General features: G+C 25.1%; 1 protein-coding gene across 2 annotated transcripts in view; it reads left to right on the forward strand.

Annotated features, from left to right (window-relative positions):
• The window catches only part of LOC112602991 (protein sprint), an 84,218-nt gene that overhangs the window by 2,072 nt on the left and 65,417 nt on the right, over positions 1–16,729 (forward strand). For both annotated transcript variants that reach the window (XM_025351384.1, XM_025351386.1), the window contains exon 3: positions 9,659–9,735. In XM_025351384.1, coding sequence (XP_025207169.1) covers positions 9,659–9,735 — 77 coding nt within the window. The remainder of the gene's footprint in view (positions 1–9,658; positions 9,736–16,729) is intronic.

A 16,729-nucleotide genomic window follows, 5' to 3' on the forward strand; every position in this document is an offset into this window, starting at 1 on the left:
CATTTTTGTATTTAAACACTCTTGTTTAAAAAAAAAATGTTAATGATTTTTGGATTATTCAAACTCAATACTTATGTCAAGATAAGTGTATAACTGTATTCAGTTGTATTTATTTTTTAATTGTTTTTAATTTTATTACCGAATAATGTAATATTGTTTTTTTTTTTTTTAAATTACATATTTGTTATAAAATTGGTCTATTAATCTAAAACATCATATATAAAGTATTAATTGAGTAGGAAATTTTGTTAAATTATATACATAACTTAAATTCATTAGGCATACCTAATGAAATCGTATAATATTTACATTTTATCAAAGAACTTAAGAAAAAATGTGATTGAACCTACCTATTAAATTGCTTTTTTTATAATATTATAATAAAATTATTTGAACCAACGTTAATATTAATATTTATTTTAATTTTTAACATGAAACATTAATTATTCATGATCACAATTCTAAGATTAATTTCAAGAACTATGATTCAATTTCGTTAAAATTAAAAAGATGACGAATCCCATTTATAACTCATGACGTTTTCATTTTAGTCGGTACGTGTTGATACTTTGGTCTTTGATAGCATGCCAGTATTTCTTGAAGTAGATTTCTAAAACTATATAAATCCAGTTACGTTTATAGTATTTGTCCCACCCTTATTTAATTAATTTAAAATTTAGTTTTTTGAATTATTGTAATAATAATTTTTTCAGCGTAAATTTGGACGAAATTCAAAAATTTATTTTAAACATGATATACTGTAAGCTTCCTTGATATTTATATTATACATACTCAAGTTATGTAAAATATAAATATTTTCGTATAAAATATTTTCAAAGTAAAGTTGTTATTAAAAAACACGAATTGTTAAACGAAGTGTTTTTGTTTTGGGTATATGTAAATAAAACAAACATTAAAATAAGAGAAAAATATTTCGAAATAGGTAATTTGAGAAAAATGTAACATTAAATATTATGCACAACTTCAATTTTTTTTATTTGTCCTTCACAAAATTTGTATGATTATAAATAATTTACTTTCGTGTTTTGTGACTTAATAATAGATTAAATTTTCCACGAACTGTTTTTATGTGATTAAATAATTTTGGTGAAATTCAAATGTACAATAGAAACAAAAACGTATACTTATCAATTTATACATTATCAGCTTTTGATTACCGACGCACACGAGTAATTACTAATTTATTTTATTGCATAGTAAATGTTAACCACAACGGTTATTAATATTCCAAAAAGGGTAAAACTTTTTTCTCATTTACTTAAAATTCATTTAAGGTTGACTGGACAGCTTGCCGTAAATGATTTTTAAACGTCATTTCTATGTAAATTAACATCTGTGTATAATCCAACATCTGATCCTAGCTGTTATGCATATTTATTTATAATTATTAATTTAGGTACTTAGCCTTTACTTGGATACTAAAAAATTAATATGCTACTGATGTGTATAATAATTATATATCATTAATTTTATTTTTAAAACATTTTGATCAAAAATATTCTTGAAAATTATTGAATTAATAATTTAGTTTTTGTAATTTCGGTTAAGTTTTATACTCAAATATAATTGTTGTTCTTAGAGGTTGTTTAAACTCGATTCGTTTTTAATTGTTTTGGTCGTACCATACAAATAACGATTCTAGGATAGGGTTTTTTTTTTTTAATAACGTTGCAGTTAGTAGTTAGTACACATTATTCGTCTATGTATACATGTCTTTGTCTACGTCACTATGTTTATATCATTATATCATGTAATTGTGGTACAGGAGTTATAACTACGAGATTTTGTGTGACACATATATATTGGATGTGAGTTGGTACTTATAAATATTTATCTTTAGGTTGTTTTTATCTATAAAAAAAAAAAAAAAAATTGCTTAGTTTGCTTCTATGACTTCATTTATATTAATAGATAAAAATTAAAATGTATTGTTGGTCTTTGAATTTAAGTATTATGAAACGTTGTTCTTTAAACGATAAAAGAAGTATTTTTAATTTTTAATAAAGTATGGTAAGGCTAAGTGGATGAATTATATAACAAGTGAAGGAACTGAAGTAATCTTTTATTCTTTTGAAAACGTTTTTTAAAATCGTATTTATTGTTTTATAAATTTAAATTAAAACATGGTTAGGTTTTAAAAAAACATCTTTTTGGGTTAAACATGTGCACATTTTTTTTTGTTATCTATTATTTTTCATGTTTCATTTATCCAACGAAAAAAAAAAAAATTTATTTTTTTATTTTATAAGTGTATGTAGACAACTCACCTATAAAGTTTGTGACAATGATAAATAAAACTCGATTATTTTTTAGTTTTTCAATTAATTAAAGAAAAATGTATAATTTGAATTTTTATTGTATATTATGACATAATAATAATGGTTTTGAACACTAATGTTACTATTGTAAAGAAAATTATTATTTAATTCAATTAGTATTTAAATAAATTACCATAAAGTTATTAAGTTAAAAACTTAGGTTTTACGTCTATTTAAATAAATTATCTTGTATAACTTTTTGTACCTATCAATTCTCGATCAGTTTTTGCATCGTTGATCGCAAGTGAAAATTTATATAGGGATGTAAATTGTGTAGTGTGATGAATTTCAGCAGAATGAATTTGGTATTTATATGTTTGAGAGTCTCATCATTTCTAGTCCAGCGAAACACGTCTCCCATTTTTAACGATTACGAGACCAAAGACGGCGCACGAGACCTATTTTTTTTCATCTTTATTTTTCATAAGTTTCTTATATGGATTTATATAGTAATTAAAAAATTAGATAAGAAAAGCTTGAATAAAAGTTATGTAAAACTGCCTTGGAAGCACCTACAAAAGTAACGTCTGGGGTTTTAGCTTTGTCTCACAGCTCTCTAAATATGCCTTTGCAATTAGTATTAGACTTTGGACGTAGTGATGTAAGTAATTTTGATGATTTAAAACAAAATTTGTTTAAACTTTCTTTTAATAATAGCTTGATATAATTATAGATGTATATATATTATATTCAAACACCAAATAGGAATAGAAATCAAAAAACTTAAATTACCTGCTGAATATTTGTATAATATTAATTATTGCACATAGGCTAATATTGTACTTTTGAAATTTTACTTAAATTATTAAGTTGTAGTTATTTGATATGTTACGGTAAAAGTAGATAGTTACATTCATCGATCCAATCAACAGTAAAGATATCATTGGTATTAGGCTGTATTACTTTATCATTAGCCTTTAGAACATATATCCAAGAATTAGGTATGTTGATAGAATATGTATGGTGCGTTTTAATTTTATGATATTTAAGACATATATAATCAATTTTATTTACTCAGAACCTTTTCAATTATTTAAATAATTCAATAATAAGTATAAAATATGAATTCTACATGAAAGTAATTTATGTATATTATTTATATTTGCACTTACTGAAGAAACGTTTGAAAATAATATAATTATAATCATTGAATAATAGCTAGAGCGTATATAATATACATGACTCGACATTAGAGGGCCATGAAGTGGTGCGCACAAATTTGTAACACATATTACAAACATTTTGCAGCGTCTGAAGATAAATACATTGGTTTTTTGAATTTGATTTGCTCCTTTGGGAAGACTGTTTGTGTGTGCAATTTCAATGTGAAATATTGTTGAATTTCTTTATATAAAAGGGGAAACAGTGTGTGAAGACAAATTGAACTTATCTTCGAACCGGAAAGGAGCAATACGTTTTGTCCAGGTTTCGCTAATATTGCCTCTTTCTACTTTGATCACTCCCTTCGTCGTCAGTTTGTTCATAATATACAAAACGACCGTCGTTCACTAATAGCGATTTATAAAGTTCCAGTTATATGAATTTATCCCTTAAATTCAGACGGAATCCATTCCGAGTGCATACCGTTAGGTCATCGGTCTTTAGCTACGTGTTTTTCCCCCTTTTTGCGTTTGTGAAAGTATACAGTCACCAAGCGAATGGTACTCAAGAATAATGACCCTTTTGAGAGCACGCAAAAGCATCTTATGGTGGTTTAGTTTAAAGTGTTAACTGAAGAGTCATAATTAAATTAAACTTTTAGTTTAAAATTATATTAAATACATCAATTTTATAAAAAAAAATAATAAAAATATTTACAAATACATTTAAGTATAGAAAGTCACTGTGTATCTAATCAAAAGTATTAATTTTTACAAATTATATTTTTTGACGAATAATTGTTCAAATCTATTTAGCTTAACATATATCATATACCTAATATTTTATTTTATCACGTATAGGTATCATAACATTTTACAAAATCTATGTATTCATAAAAGTTTAATGTTTATACATTTATATATTATAATATTGTATAATATTATAATATAGTACATAAGCATTTATAGAATTTTTTTATTCAGAAATTTGTGATTATTTAGGTACTATCAATAAATGTAAAGATATATTTTAAATAAAATGCGATGTAATATTTTCTTATATACTAAATTGTTGATAGAAGAATAATATGTTTTTTACAATTCTATAATATTAAAAATTTTTTGCTTGTTTTCTGTGATTTTTTTTTTATATTTCAATTTATCTTGTTTCATTTTTCTTTTGTTTAAGTTCTACTCTTTAGCAAATAAGGTTTATTATAATAAACATTAAATGTGTTATTATTTTCAATATTTAGTTGAACGTATAATGTGTATTAGAGAATATACTTATTTAAGTAATTAATAGTTAAAAATAAAAAACATTAATTTTAATTGACAATTCAAAATTGTTAAGATCACGTAGAGCTTAATTATTGAATTTCTATTGTGCATATTTTAGACTGATTGGAGTGAATAGAATCTTAAAACAATAATAAATACATAGATAGAATGGGTACAATATACATATTATATGTTATATATTGTATCATGTATACTGTTTATTATTTCACTCAGTTTTATCACATTATGTATAATATTAACAAAGCAATAATAATTATTATTACAGGTTTAATGTTTTATTTTTTTAGTGATGGGATAGGAGAGGGATTAACTATTGTTGTAATATTTCTATAATGATGAGTCAACTTATGAGGGTAAAAACCAAATCATTATTTGTATCTTATTTAAAAAGGGAGACGAAAGACTATCGTTTTAAAAATACTCATATAGACATTATACTTTACCCTCTTCATAGCCTGAAGGTCCAAATATATCAGCCTACCCTCGAAGACATTAAAAAGAAAAAAATACTGAAATAAATTTTATCCATTTGGTAGAAATTATTTTCAAGAAAAGTAATATTTGATGTATTATTACTTTTTGTCATTTATTGTATTAGATTTTAGATAGAATCTTCGTTAAAATACATTCTTTTGTCAAATGTTTAAACAATTTAGGTCGATTTCTAGACCAAAAAAATGCTTTGTTAAAATTTGTTGATAACCAACATTTATTGGTTATTGTTATTTAAAGAAAGTGACATACTTTTATGTTAATAATAGAAACAAAATAATGTATTCTATGTACTTAGTAATATGAGTTCTCAAAAGTTATTACTACAGCAATTAAAATGTATCGAAAATACATAGTCACAATTTAATTTTTATAAGTTTTTGATGCTTAATTATTGATAACATTTTTAAAAATTTCAAAAATTTGTAAACAATTTTGTAGGTAGTTAAAATGTTGTAAAATTTTAATTTTGGTATCTACTTATAAAAATCGCTTACAAATCGATGGCATAGATTCCTCATATAAATTGTTCTAATTGGAATTAAAAAAAAAAAGAACTTTAGCGTAAATTCATTACATGTTATAAAACCTTGGAATATCTCAAATCATTAAAATAAGATAAATTATATTTTATGAAGCAGATTTTTTGCTTAGGTATTATGCAATATATATGATTTTCACGTATTTAATATTAATATAAAAATAAATCTCGGTCGTGGTATATGATTTATGTGCTATGGTTGGTATGTCGTTATTGTATATGTGTGTATGTATAAAACATATTTATATGTATGTATGTGTGTGCATTTTAGATTTTCTGCAGGTGCAATATCTCGTATAGGATGCGAAAGTATTTCGTTTATTCAATTCTCTTTTGGTCCGCCTTAAGATAACTTCCGTGATCTTAGCATATTTTTCGCGTTTAACTCGAAACGAGGTATCATAACCACCGCCCTTGCTTTTCCACGATATTTACATATTTGCCTACCCCCTATGTATTTATACATTTATATAAAATAATACGTAGGTAGCTGTAGTGGTGGTGGTATTCTTTATGATTTTTCTCACACCAAAACAAATCTCTTCCGCACATCCACGGTTATAGTAATATTCCATCAACAACAGCACAGCGCCGCCAAAAAGAGATTTTGTTGATTTTACATTTACATAAATGACTCTTTACTCCATAGCCCTCGTTAGAACAAAAATTCTGAAAATAGAATTTGCAAACAAACTTTATTCAGAGAAATAAAATTATTTTCAAAACAGAGACAGCAATTATTTCTTTTTATAACATTGTTAATAATAAAAATGTATTTATTATTATCTTATTCAACAGTAGTTGTATTTTTTAATGTTTATATTTTTAAAATAATAAAACAGAACAGAATAAAAATATACACCCAAGTTATTGGTCGCACTTCTTTCATTCCGCTTACTACACACGATAGATTGTGTATTATTAATATAAATTTGAAAACAAATGATAACATATCATACTGCAAAAAAAAACTTATAGTAGATCTCAGAAAAAACAGCACTTATTGATATAGATATTTATTATTTTTGTAAATTAAATTGTATTCTTATGATTAGAAAAAACAAAAAAAAAAAAAAAATAAATAAAAAAACGAAAGTTTCTAAAAATTATATAATTTTAATCTAATGGTTAGACATATTTGAATTATTTGAAACTTTTTATTTACTATAAATAGCCATAAAAAAAAAAATATGCAGGCAATTCATAGTATAATACTATGCAATATATGAATTGTAAAGAAAAACTTAATGTTATTGTCTTTATAATTTCACTTATAAAATGCTAATTATATATTTGTTCAAAATAATTTACTTACAAAATTGTATTTATTAGATATATTTTCTAGGTAATTTAAAAGTTATGATTATTGTCTTGTTCAGTATTAATTTATTTCTATATCCTTATTTTTACTAAATAATATATTTTATTTTAACTGTGCCTTAAGTAAGTTCTTAAAATTAATTTTCATTTTGTTATAAATATTATATAACATTTATGTATATGTATTGTTTAATTTAACTCCTAAATGCCTAGAAAAATCGTTATTGGGACGAAATGTATTTACAATGTCCTCTATTAAATTGTCTTGTTCGTTCAAAATTTCATCAGAAACTACTGACGCTAATGAAAACTGCAATCTCGACAGTGCACATGAAACGTAATTGAATCGTATATTGTGTATATTCTTTCCCCCAATGATAGTTGTTTTTTTTATACATCACGTGAATTACATTTTTGTGACGTACTGTAGCAAAAGCCTTTTTCTTCCTGTCTCTCCCAAGAGTCGGTCATGTGTAGCTTTCACATTCTGTTTTTTATTTTTATATTCAGGACTCGTGTAAAGTTACATCGAGGGCTTGAAAGCCGAATGACATGCGATCCGGTTTGAACATTATTTTTTCTTAGACAAGCAGCTTAAACAGTCGGTGACAATTTCTCTTTGCGTGACACCCGGCATTTCTAAGAAAAGTTGATCGAGTTGTTTTGTCTACTCTACTGATCGGATTATCTGCCGTTTTTATTATCATTTAATACGTGCAATAAAAATATGAAATGAACAAATTTTAAAAATGTTTGATTTTTGTGTTTTTTGTAATTTGTAATAAGTAAAAATGATTTTCTATTATAGGTACAGAAAAAGAAGATTGTAAAATAAATATTTATAAAATGTTCATTTAAGATAAATAAAGTGAAATTTCAATTTACTAAATTCTTAATAGATTAAAGAACCTATCGTTCGGTTAATGATAAATTAAAGTAAACATATATTTGTAACCTTACCTATTTCGTTAAAAAAACTAACTATTTAAGTTCAAATCAATAATCGGTTTGGTAAACTTAATTTAATCATCCAATTTATAAAATGGTCTTAAGTTAGTAAAATGTCTAATATTTATTGTTGATTTTGTTCATAAAATTATTATTTTAAATTAATCTGACAGAATCAACATATAGTGCTGTTTAAATTATAGTAAAACTTTTATTTATATTATATCAAATAGTCATTTATTATGTTATGAACGTAAAAGAAAATATTATCCTATTAGGAGAAGTTATAAAAAGATAAAATCGTGTACAATCGTTTTATTTATCGAAAAACTAATATTATCCTTTCATAAATAACTTTTCCAATTTAGTAAAGTTTTCTATATGAACAATTTTTTGTTGCTAAATATATATAGTATTAGGTACATACATGTATGGTATTAATAAGACTCGCTATAGCTTGTAAGAATAACAATATTATATGTGTACAATTAAAGTTCAAATAAGTATTAGTTATACGTAAGTCGTTTGAAGATAAAAATCAGTAAATAGTTGAATATGTACCTAATTTAAAAGTTTAATTTATTTAAATAAATAAAAATGAGAAAAATATTAGTAGTACCTAGTAACATTACTAATTACCATTCTGTGTTATATAAGTTGTAAAAAAAAATAAAGTGAATAATATTTGGCTATAGTTAAAATTCATAAATATTAGTTGAATATATTCAAAAGGATTTTTCTAAAAAAATTTAGTTTTAAAATTTTAATTGATTGAATCATCTTGTATGATTTATATATGAATATTAGAATAATAATTAGAAAATGTATATTGTACATTCTATGTAGTATAAAATAATAAATGTATTTGTTTGTCAATAAGTATAAAAACATATTTTGATATTCCTTAATATATATTTTTATATTTTAAGTAATAGGTACTTTGATGAGCATGCTTTTTAATAGCCGGAAGACATCATCACATAAAATTTTATCAAAAATTACTATTAGAGTGTATCATGATGTGTTTATTTAGTTCTACAAAAATAAATTACTGATTATGTGTTTTTACAATTATACGTAGTTCTAAGATAAAAGTAATTAATTTCCGTATAAATCTTTATGAATTTATAAAATTAGTGCAGAGTTATAATATATTTCTAGTGCAATAGTTCAAAGAATCTATATATTATATTTTGTAAGTTTAATGTAATTTTAATATTTTATTTATTTCTTATTGTTATAATCACTGGTTACTGCGGTTAAAATCAATGGCCGTGTTATACAATTGTTGTACAATTGAAAATCATTAAATGTTTGATTATAATTGAATAGAATGAACATTTATTGCGCATAATAATAATGGCAAGAAATAAAATAATTTTCTTGGGACCACATTTTTTCGTAAAAGCTGTCATTGAGGAATTTTTTTTTAACAATTTACGAAAACAAAAGGTTGCCTATATAAAAAATAATTCGTGTAAAACATAATCAGAATTATACAGTACCGTATGCGGTATTTTCCCAGTTACCATGACTACTCTTTGCTGTAAACATTAAAGCACTTAATTCTTGATGTTTTTCTTTTACTTATATGCTTTACATTTTTTGTGTTACAGTTGTTGAGTGCCGTTGCCAATGATCTGGACTACATGCTTACGGACCTTTACGATTCACCGCCCACTACGTTAAACAGGTACGATAGATAGTAATATTATATTTGAGAGATAGGAGGTATTTGATAATAAATAATTTTATTATTAAAAAAATAAATAAAATGGTGCGGTAAATTTCTTAATATCTAATACTCGGTGATATATACAAATTATGAACAAATTGCATTCGGTTCGATGTGTGTTATTGAAATAATATTGATTACGTGTGTACTGTGTATTTAACTCACGTTCAATGGATATTAAATTGTGTTCGCTGTCGTTGTCATTGTCGCTACCGACAGTTGCTATTCCGTTCGTCGTGCACGTACGCTTTTTGTGAGTGGTATACTTATCCGAAATAACAATAATTTATCAATAGGTAGGTACGGCGACAGTGTTAAACTGAGTTTAAGGGTATGGCAGTGGTTTGACGTGTGTATACAATATAAGTGATGGTATTTGTTACGCCTATTCTGTTGATGAAAATTAAAGTATCGTGAAGTGTTTAAAACCGACTCTTGTTAAATTAGAAAAAATCAACAAATTTTTGCTTTATTGAAATTACTCATTCAGATTTTTTATTTGTTGTAAGTTATGTCGCGTAAAGTTACGTACTAATAATATATATTTATCAATTTCCCTAGTTGTAATAATTTTCTTTTAACAAACATTTGATATACATATACTTTCAACCATTTATTTAGTGTAAATATCAATAGCATTCAATACGTTGCTCACCTACTGGTTTTAAACATTATTTCTGCCGATTTCGATGAAGGGGTATTTCAAATGCTTTCTTTATTCATGCTCATTTATACAGTTTGTTTATTCCGGAAAACCGATTTATCGTTTTATTCTGATTCAAATATACCTCCTTAACATGAAACGCCTTAGTACCAGAAACGAATTATTCTCAGTACACGGGATATAGTGTCCGTCCGGTTCCAATGCTGTTATTTAGGGTGTATAAGATCTATATTTCTCGGACCCTCCATAAATATTGTCGAGCTTTCGACAAAAGCTTTTTTCCGTTTTATTTTTTGTAGTAGATTTATATGATAAATAAAATAAACACATTTACATTTAGATTTAAATATTTAAATTATTTTTCTTAAGGTTTGGCATTAAATTATTAAGATTTTTGGGTTTTTTTTTATTTTATAAAAATATAATTTATTTTATATGTGCTAATTATTACCCAAAGATATTAAAATTATCAGTATTTTCTTTTATAATATTTAATATTAAATCCTCATCATGTTATAACTTCTAATGGAAAGTTACTCATTTTCTTCTGAAAACCTATTAGAGATTTATTTTATCTTTGGATTTTGCATTTATATATATTATAATTTATAAGCTTTTAATATATTTTATATGCCAACAAATTTAATTGGGTTGATAATTTTCTATCCTTAAGTCATATTTTACAAGAAAACACAAAACTTATTTATGTTTACACTTTATATATTTTGTGTAAATACATATAATGTATATACATATTGCAATATGAATATAAAAATTAAAGTACTTATTCGAAAAAATATATTTAACTCGTTGATGATAATATGATAATATTTTTGAGCCATTACATTATTTATTGATGAAATGTTTGTATTTATTTAATAGTAAGATATCATTCATTTTTATTTATTTTGATTTGTGTTACATAATACATTTAATTCTGAATCGGAGCTTTAAAAACTGCGCAAATAATGGTAAAATTTTTGTAAGGAGATTATATACATATACATGAAGGGGAGCTATGTCATTTTTAGGCCGTTTGTATTCAGAGAACATCACCCAGCAGATGGTGCTTGACCCACGTTCTGACAAATTATTATTTTGTTCGTGTAATCTCATCATGAAATAGATCAAAGCTTTCGATATCGACAGAATAGCTGTTCTGCGTTGTAACTGAACAATTGGGTATCAGAATGATAACAGCATTTTTTAGTTAAATTTATGGTTTTCATAATTTTATTGCAATTCTTATAATGACCTAAGCCAAAATTAAAGTATATATTATCACTATAAATAAGTAATTTTATGATGTTTTAAACTTATACTTCTATTGGTTAGGTTATATGTTTTTAATATAGAAAATTTAATTAATTGTTAAAATGTATTATATATGTGTTTTATGTGTCAACAATAATATTTTTTGATGTACAATATTATTATTATTATTATTATTATTATTATTTAGTTTTGAGTAGTATTTATGTTCTGTTGTTTTGATGTTAGCTTATAAAAATTTTTTACTAATTGTGTCCTTTTACACATGGCTTACAATTTATTATTTTGGTCTTAATGTTCATTCGTGCGGTATTTAATTTTAAAATTGTTAACAACATACAGTTAAACTGTTATTTGTGATACCAAAGTTGAAGGTACTTATTCGTGTACTATAAAGTTCAGTATATGTAAAAATACTCGTTTTAAATTATTTTTCCCATATGCACAGTCCATATTTTTGAAAATTAAATTTCCCCTTTAGTTCAAAACCTAAACCCTTGTTTTATGTACCGTAAGAGATAAGCATTCCGTTGTTGTATGTCCTCTTCGGTGATTTATGCTGTTAAAATAATTGTTGTTTTTGGTTATGATTCCGCCGTGGTCTGCATTCCACGATCACATTCCTGGAGCATCCCTTTTGTTAATCCGAAACTAATAACAACAGTGGCTAGTAGAGGGTGGTTACAACTAAAGCTTTAAGGTTAGCCACAACACTATCATTGTGAAATGTAAAAGGGAGGGAGTAAAAATGGGATTTTCCCCTTTTTACTGCTGAAAGAATGAAAAAAACTCGCACACTTCTTTGAGTGTTTGGACTATAATATACTCTTGAAGTCGCAAATTCATGTTACACTTCGGTTTATGTCACACGTACTGTTTTGAAATGAGATACCATAACTACGGATAAGGATATTTCAACAATTGGATTTTTGTCTTTAGTCTCCCAATTTGCCATTAAACAATGATTACGCTGTAAAAATTGTTCAACATTTACTCGTCGAAGTCTTTTACAAATATAATAGTTATTATTTTATGCTATAACTTTCAACTAAAGCTCTTTTAGAATTGAGCCAACTGAGCTTAACGTTAATAGTAATTTACAATATAGCAATATTGTTGCGTGTATTTTTGCTGAAGATTTGATTTTTTTTATTTATTATTTAATGTGGGTATCCACTTATATAGTTATTTTTTCTTTGGTACATATTATTAAGTAGTAAAATGTATATAATAAACATATAAGTGTATTATATTTTTCATTATAAAAATCAGGTTGCCTTACATTATTAATACGTTCCCCTATTATAAAATTTGGTATGTTTGATGGTATTTTATTTTTAAATTCAATAAATATTTATTTTATTATTAGAATACATGTATTTGTGTATTGTTTTGATGTTATTTTTTTTTTGTATTTCATAAATTTAATGAAATCTAAATTTACAAGTATTCAATCGATGAAATAGTTTTTTCAATTAATACATAAAAGAGTTATCTATCTATAATATAAATTATTTTGTTACTTTTTTTTATTAAATCTTTGATTTTATTTTTTACTAATTTAATATCGTATATCTTACTCTGTTCATAAGTGAAGTGTTATTGCCTACCTAAAACGCCGTCTTTATAATGTATAATTTTATACGGTACAACATGTCGATTTTTATTTTCAGAATGTCTAGAATGATTAAATAAACCCATATTTCTTATAAGTTAAAAATAAATTACTGGAAAAAAAGTTCTAGCTTTCCTTGGAGTCGAATATAATTTCAGATTTCATAAAAGTCGATCTGTCCAATAACTCTGACAACTTTGTATTTTATTAAATTTGTACAGGTCATTTATCATTGCACAAGATATAAGAAGTATTCCATCACAAGTGACATATTACCCAGAACCATTAGTTGGTATTAATTTTGATTCCACGTCACTATGTTGATAAGTTAGGGTATTTGAAAAAAAATATATATTGTTAAAAATAACAGATCAATGTAAGAGAAAAATCTTTTTTGAGATATATTTACGATTTTGAAATGGAGAGTTTTTATTTTTTATCCAAAGCCAAAGAGGGTTGTTCTCAAAGATTTCTATTCAGACACACAGCTGTCACATTCCCATATTAACGTTTCATCTGTTTGCCTCAAGCGACTGAAATCAAAAGGCGGAAACTAAAGTAAATAGAAATGGAAAATGCAAAGGAATAGCCGTTTTACATACTCGGATATTTATATTTTCATGTAAACAAATAAAGAAGTTATATTTCAGTGTAAAGTTTTTAGTTGCATTATCAATCTGTAGTTTAAAAATAATGTTTAGCGAAATTTCATTGTACGAATATTGTACACTATATCTTGAACATATCTACCGTATATTGATATTTTCATTAATTTTTTAACGAAATGAAATTATATTTCGTTAATTATACATATAAATGATCATGTGAATTAATATTTAATATACATGTTAGTTTTGTTTAAATATCTTGAAATCCATAGTATTCATTGATTTTTTACTTGTCGTAACTATTTCTTATTTTTTATAAATGAAAAACATTTTCAAATAAATAAATTAGTTTTTGCATATATCAAAAATTGTTTAAAATTGTATATAAAATAATAAAAGTGACCATTAAAATTGTGAACGAGGTACTCTTCATTGTTTTCACTACAGCGAGATGCTCAATTTTTTACTATAGGTGTTATGTAGTGTTTCACAGTTTTTTTATGTTAGCACGATTTACTGTCTTAAGTTCTTTCGAACATTTTCGCCTAGGCCTTAGACCTTTCTATCTCCCTAAGGACTGCAGGGATAGTTCCGTGTAAATAACAGCCTAGCTGGCCATTCTTATTTGTTTCTATTACGGGGCTTAAATGCGTCTATACGACATTCTTGCGGCCACAATAATACGCATACCGGACTTGATCATAAATCGCTTTTATGGGAATTCCCATGGCGAATTTACTGGGGAGAAAACCTATATACTTTTCCATTATTTGGAGTACCAGAAAACTGAAAAGTGGAACAATTGTTATTGAAAACATATAGAGTCAATCATTAAACTAAAAAGAATAAGGCATTAAGAAAACAAGAAAACTATTGGGCCGATTTCGTTTCAATGTCATTTTATTTAATACTATTTATTAATTATTATAGTTTATGTTTTGACAAATTGTTTTAATTTTTTAATTAGCGTGCATATTTTTGAAAAATGTTTGTGTACTTATGTATGTAATGTATAATATTGTTGGAATAATTTTTTGAACCAAGATTTTATTTTTGGCTAGTTGTTTTGACCAACAAAATATTCTTTGCATAAATTTGGTTTGTAATGCACTTGTCTGGAGTGTTAAAATTGATTCAATATAAATAAATTTTTATTTTTTTTTTAACTTTATTCTTATAAAGTGTATTACTACATTCTTAAAGATAAAATTAATTCAAAGTTCGAAATTTGTAAGGGTCTCATGAATTAAACATGTTTTAAAAAGAAATATTCTTTGTGAGTTTAAATTGCTGCACACGATTAAATTTCGGAAATACTGTGCATTTATTCATTAGATAATTTACACAATCATAAAATAAAAGTAACTCGAATTCAGTGTAATATTTTTTTACAATTTTTTTAAACCAAAAATCTGATTTTTATACATATTTATATTTATCAAAATGATAAAAATATTAATACAATTTTTGTAGTTTTGTATTATTTTATTTCTGTTATAGGTAATATTTAATGAACTCTCATAATGATATATGTGATATGTAGTATAAATTTGATGTAGCAGGGAAGATATTTTCACAAAGTATTATTTATTATGTCGATAAAGTATTTTTGTTTATATTAAACTGTAACTTAAAACTATTTTTTAATTATTTGAAAATCAATGTTACACTTTCAATATTTAAAAAATATTCCGTTTAGATTATGAAATTAAAAATCCAGTTTGAAAAGTTGCCATTAAAAAGTATAAGTATCATGATTCATGATATTTGATGAAATAGCAAGTTATATATATTTCTGAAAATATAACGTTTTAAGTTTTAAATTTACATAAAATTATATTTTTTTAGATATTTTTTTGTTGAAATTATTACTCTATTCTTCTATAATAGTGAATTATATTATTAAAATCGATTTAACTAAAATTAGTATGGAAATAATTTTTATAATTTATTTTATCAGTTTATAGAGCTTCAACGAAGTATTTCTAAAAATATTCATAACTTTGCCACAGACTCATTAATGTTTTGAGTTTTGAATTTTTTAAGTTATAAATTATCTTGTTACAATATTAGATATGTAACTTTTTTCATGTAGGTATGATGATTTATTTTTTTATAGAACTGGTAAAAATATAAATAAAAATGATAATCCCTATTAATATGTCAAATTATAATTTCCCCCTATATAGTATAACCTATATATTATATGCTCCAACACGCTGGACGATATTCGATGTATTTTATGCTTGGGTCCAGTTGCAACCGACGTTTTCTCTAAATCTTTATCATTATATACACGCAAACAATAACGAATTGTTATTGTAATTGCGGTTCATACCTCTACACAGTGGTGTTGTGAGGGTGGCAGTAGAGGCGCTCCTGTCGTCAAGATGTTAATTTATAGCTTCATTACGTACATCCCATACCTTCCCCTCTAGTGTGTACGATAAATTTTACAATGTATGTAATATAACATTTTTGAACCATAATCCGACAGACGAGTATGATGTGGTGGAAGAGGGGTGGCCATTATTATATTTCATTCGAATATTGGAGGGGAGAACCAAAATATCGATGGGATTATTGCCTTAGAATGTTGTTTAACGGCCGCTCAGTTGGATCATAAAACCGTGCCTGTGGACAATTAGCTACCGCAGCAGCCCCGATTATGACCGGTCATTTCGCATAAATCTACTAATAATTATTATATATTCCATGCTTAGTTTACTTTACCCTGATTCCTTGTTGAAAATTCAGCGTTGGGGTTATGTGTCTAGACTAGTAATTGGCTTA

Source organism: Melanaphis sacchari, unplaced genomic scaffold, assembly GCF_002803265.2.
Source record: "Melanaphis sacchari strain LSU unplaced genomic scaffold, SCAv2.0 Contig92_pilon_pilon, whole genome shotgun sequence".
NCBI classification, from domain to species: Eukaryota; Metazoa; Arthropoda; class Insecta; order Hemiptera; family Aphididae; genus Melanaphis; species Melanaphis sacchari.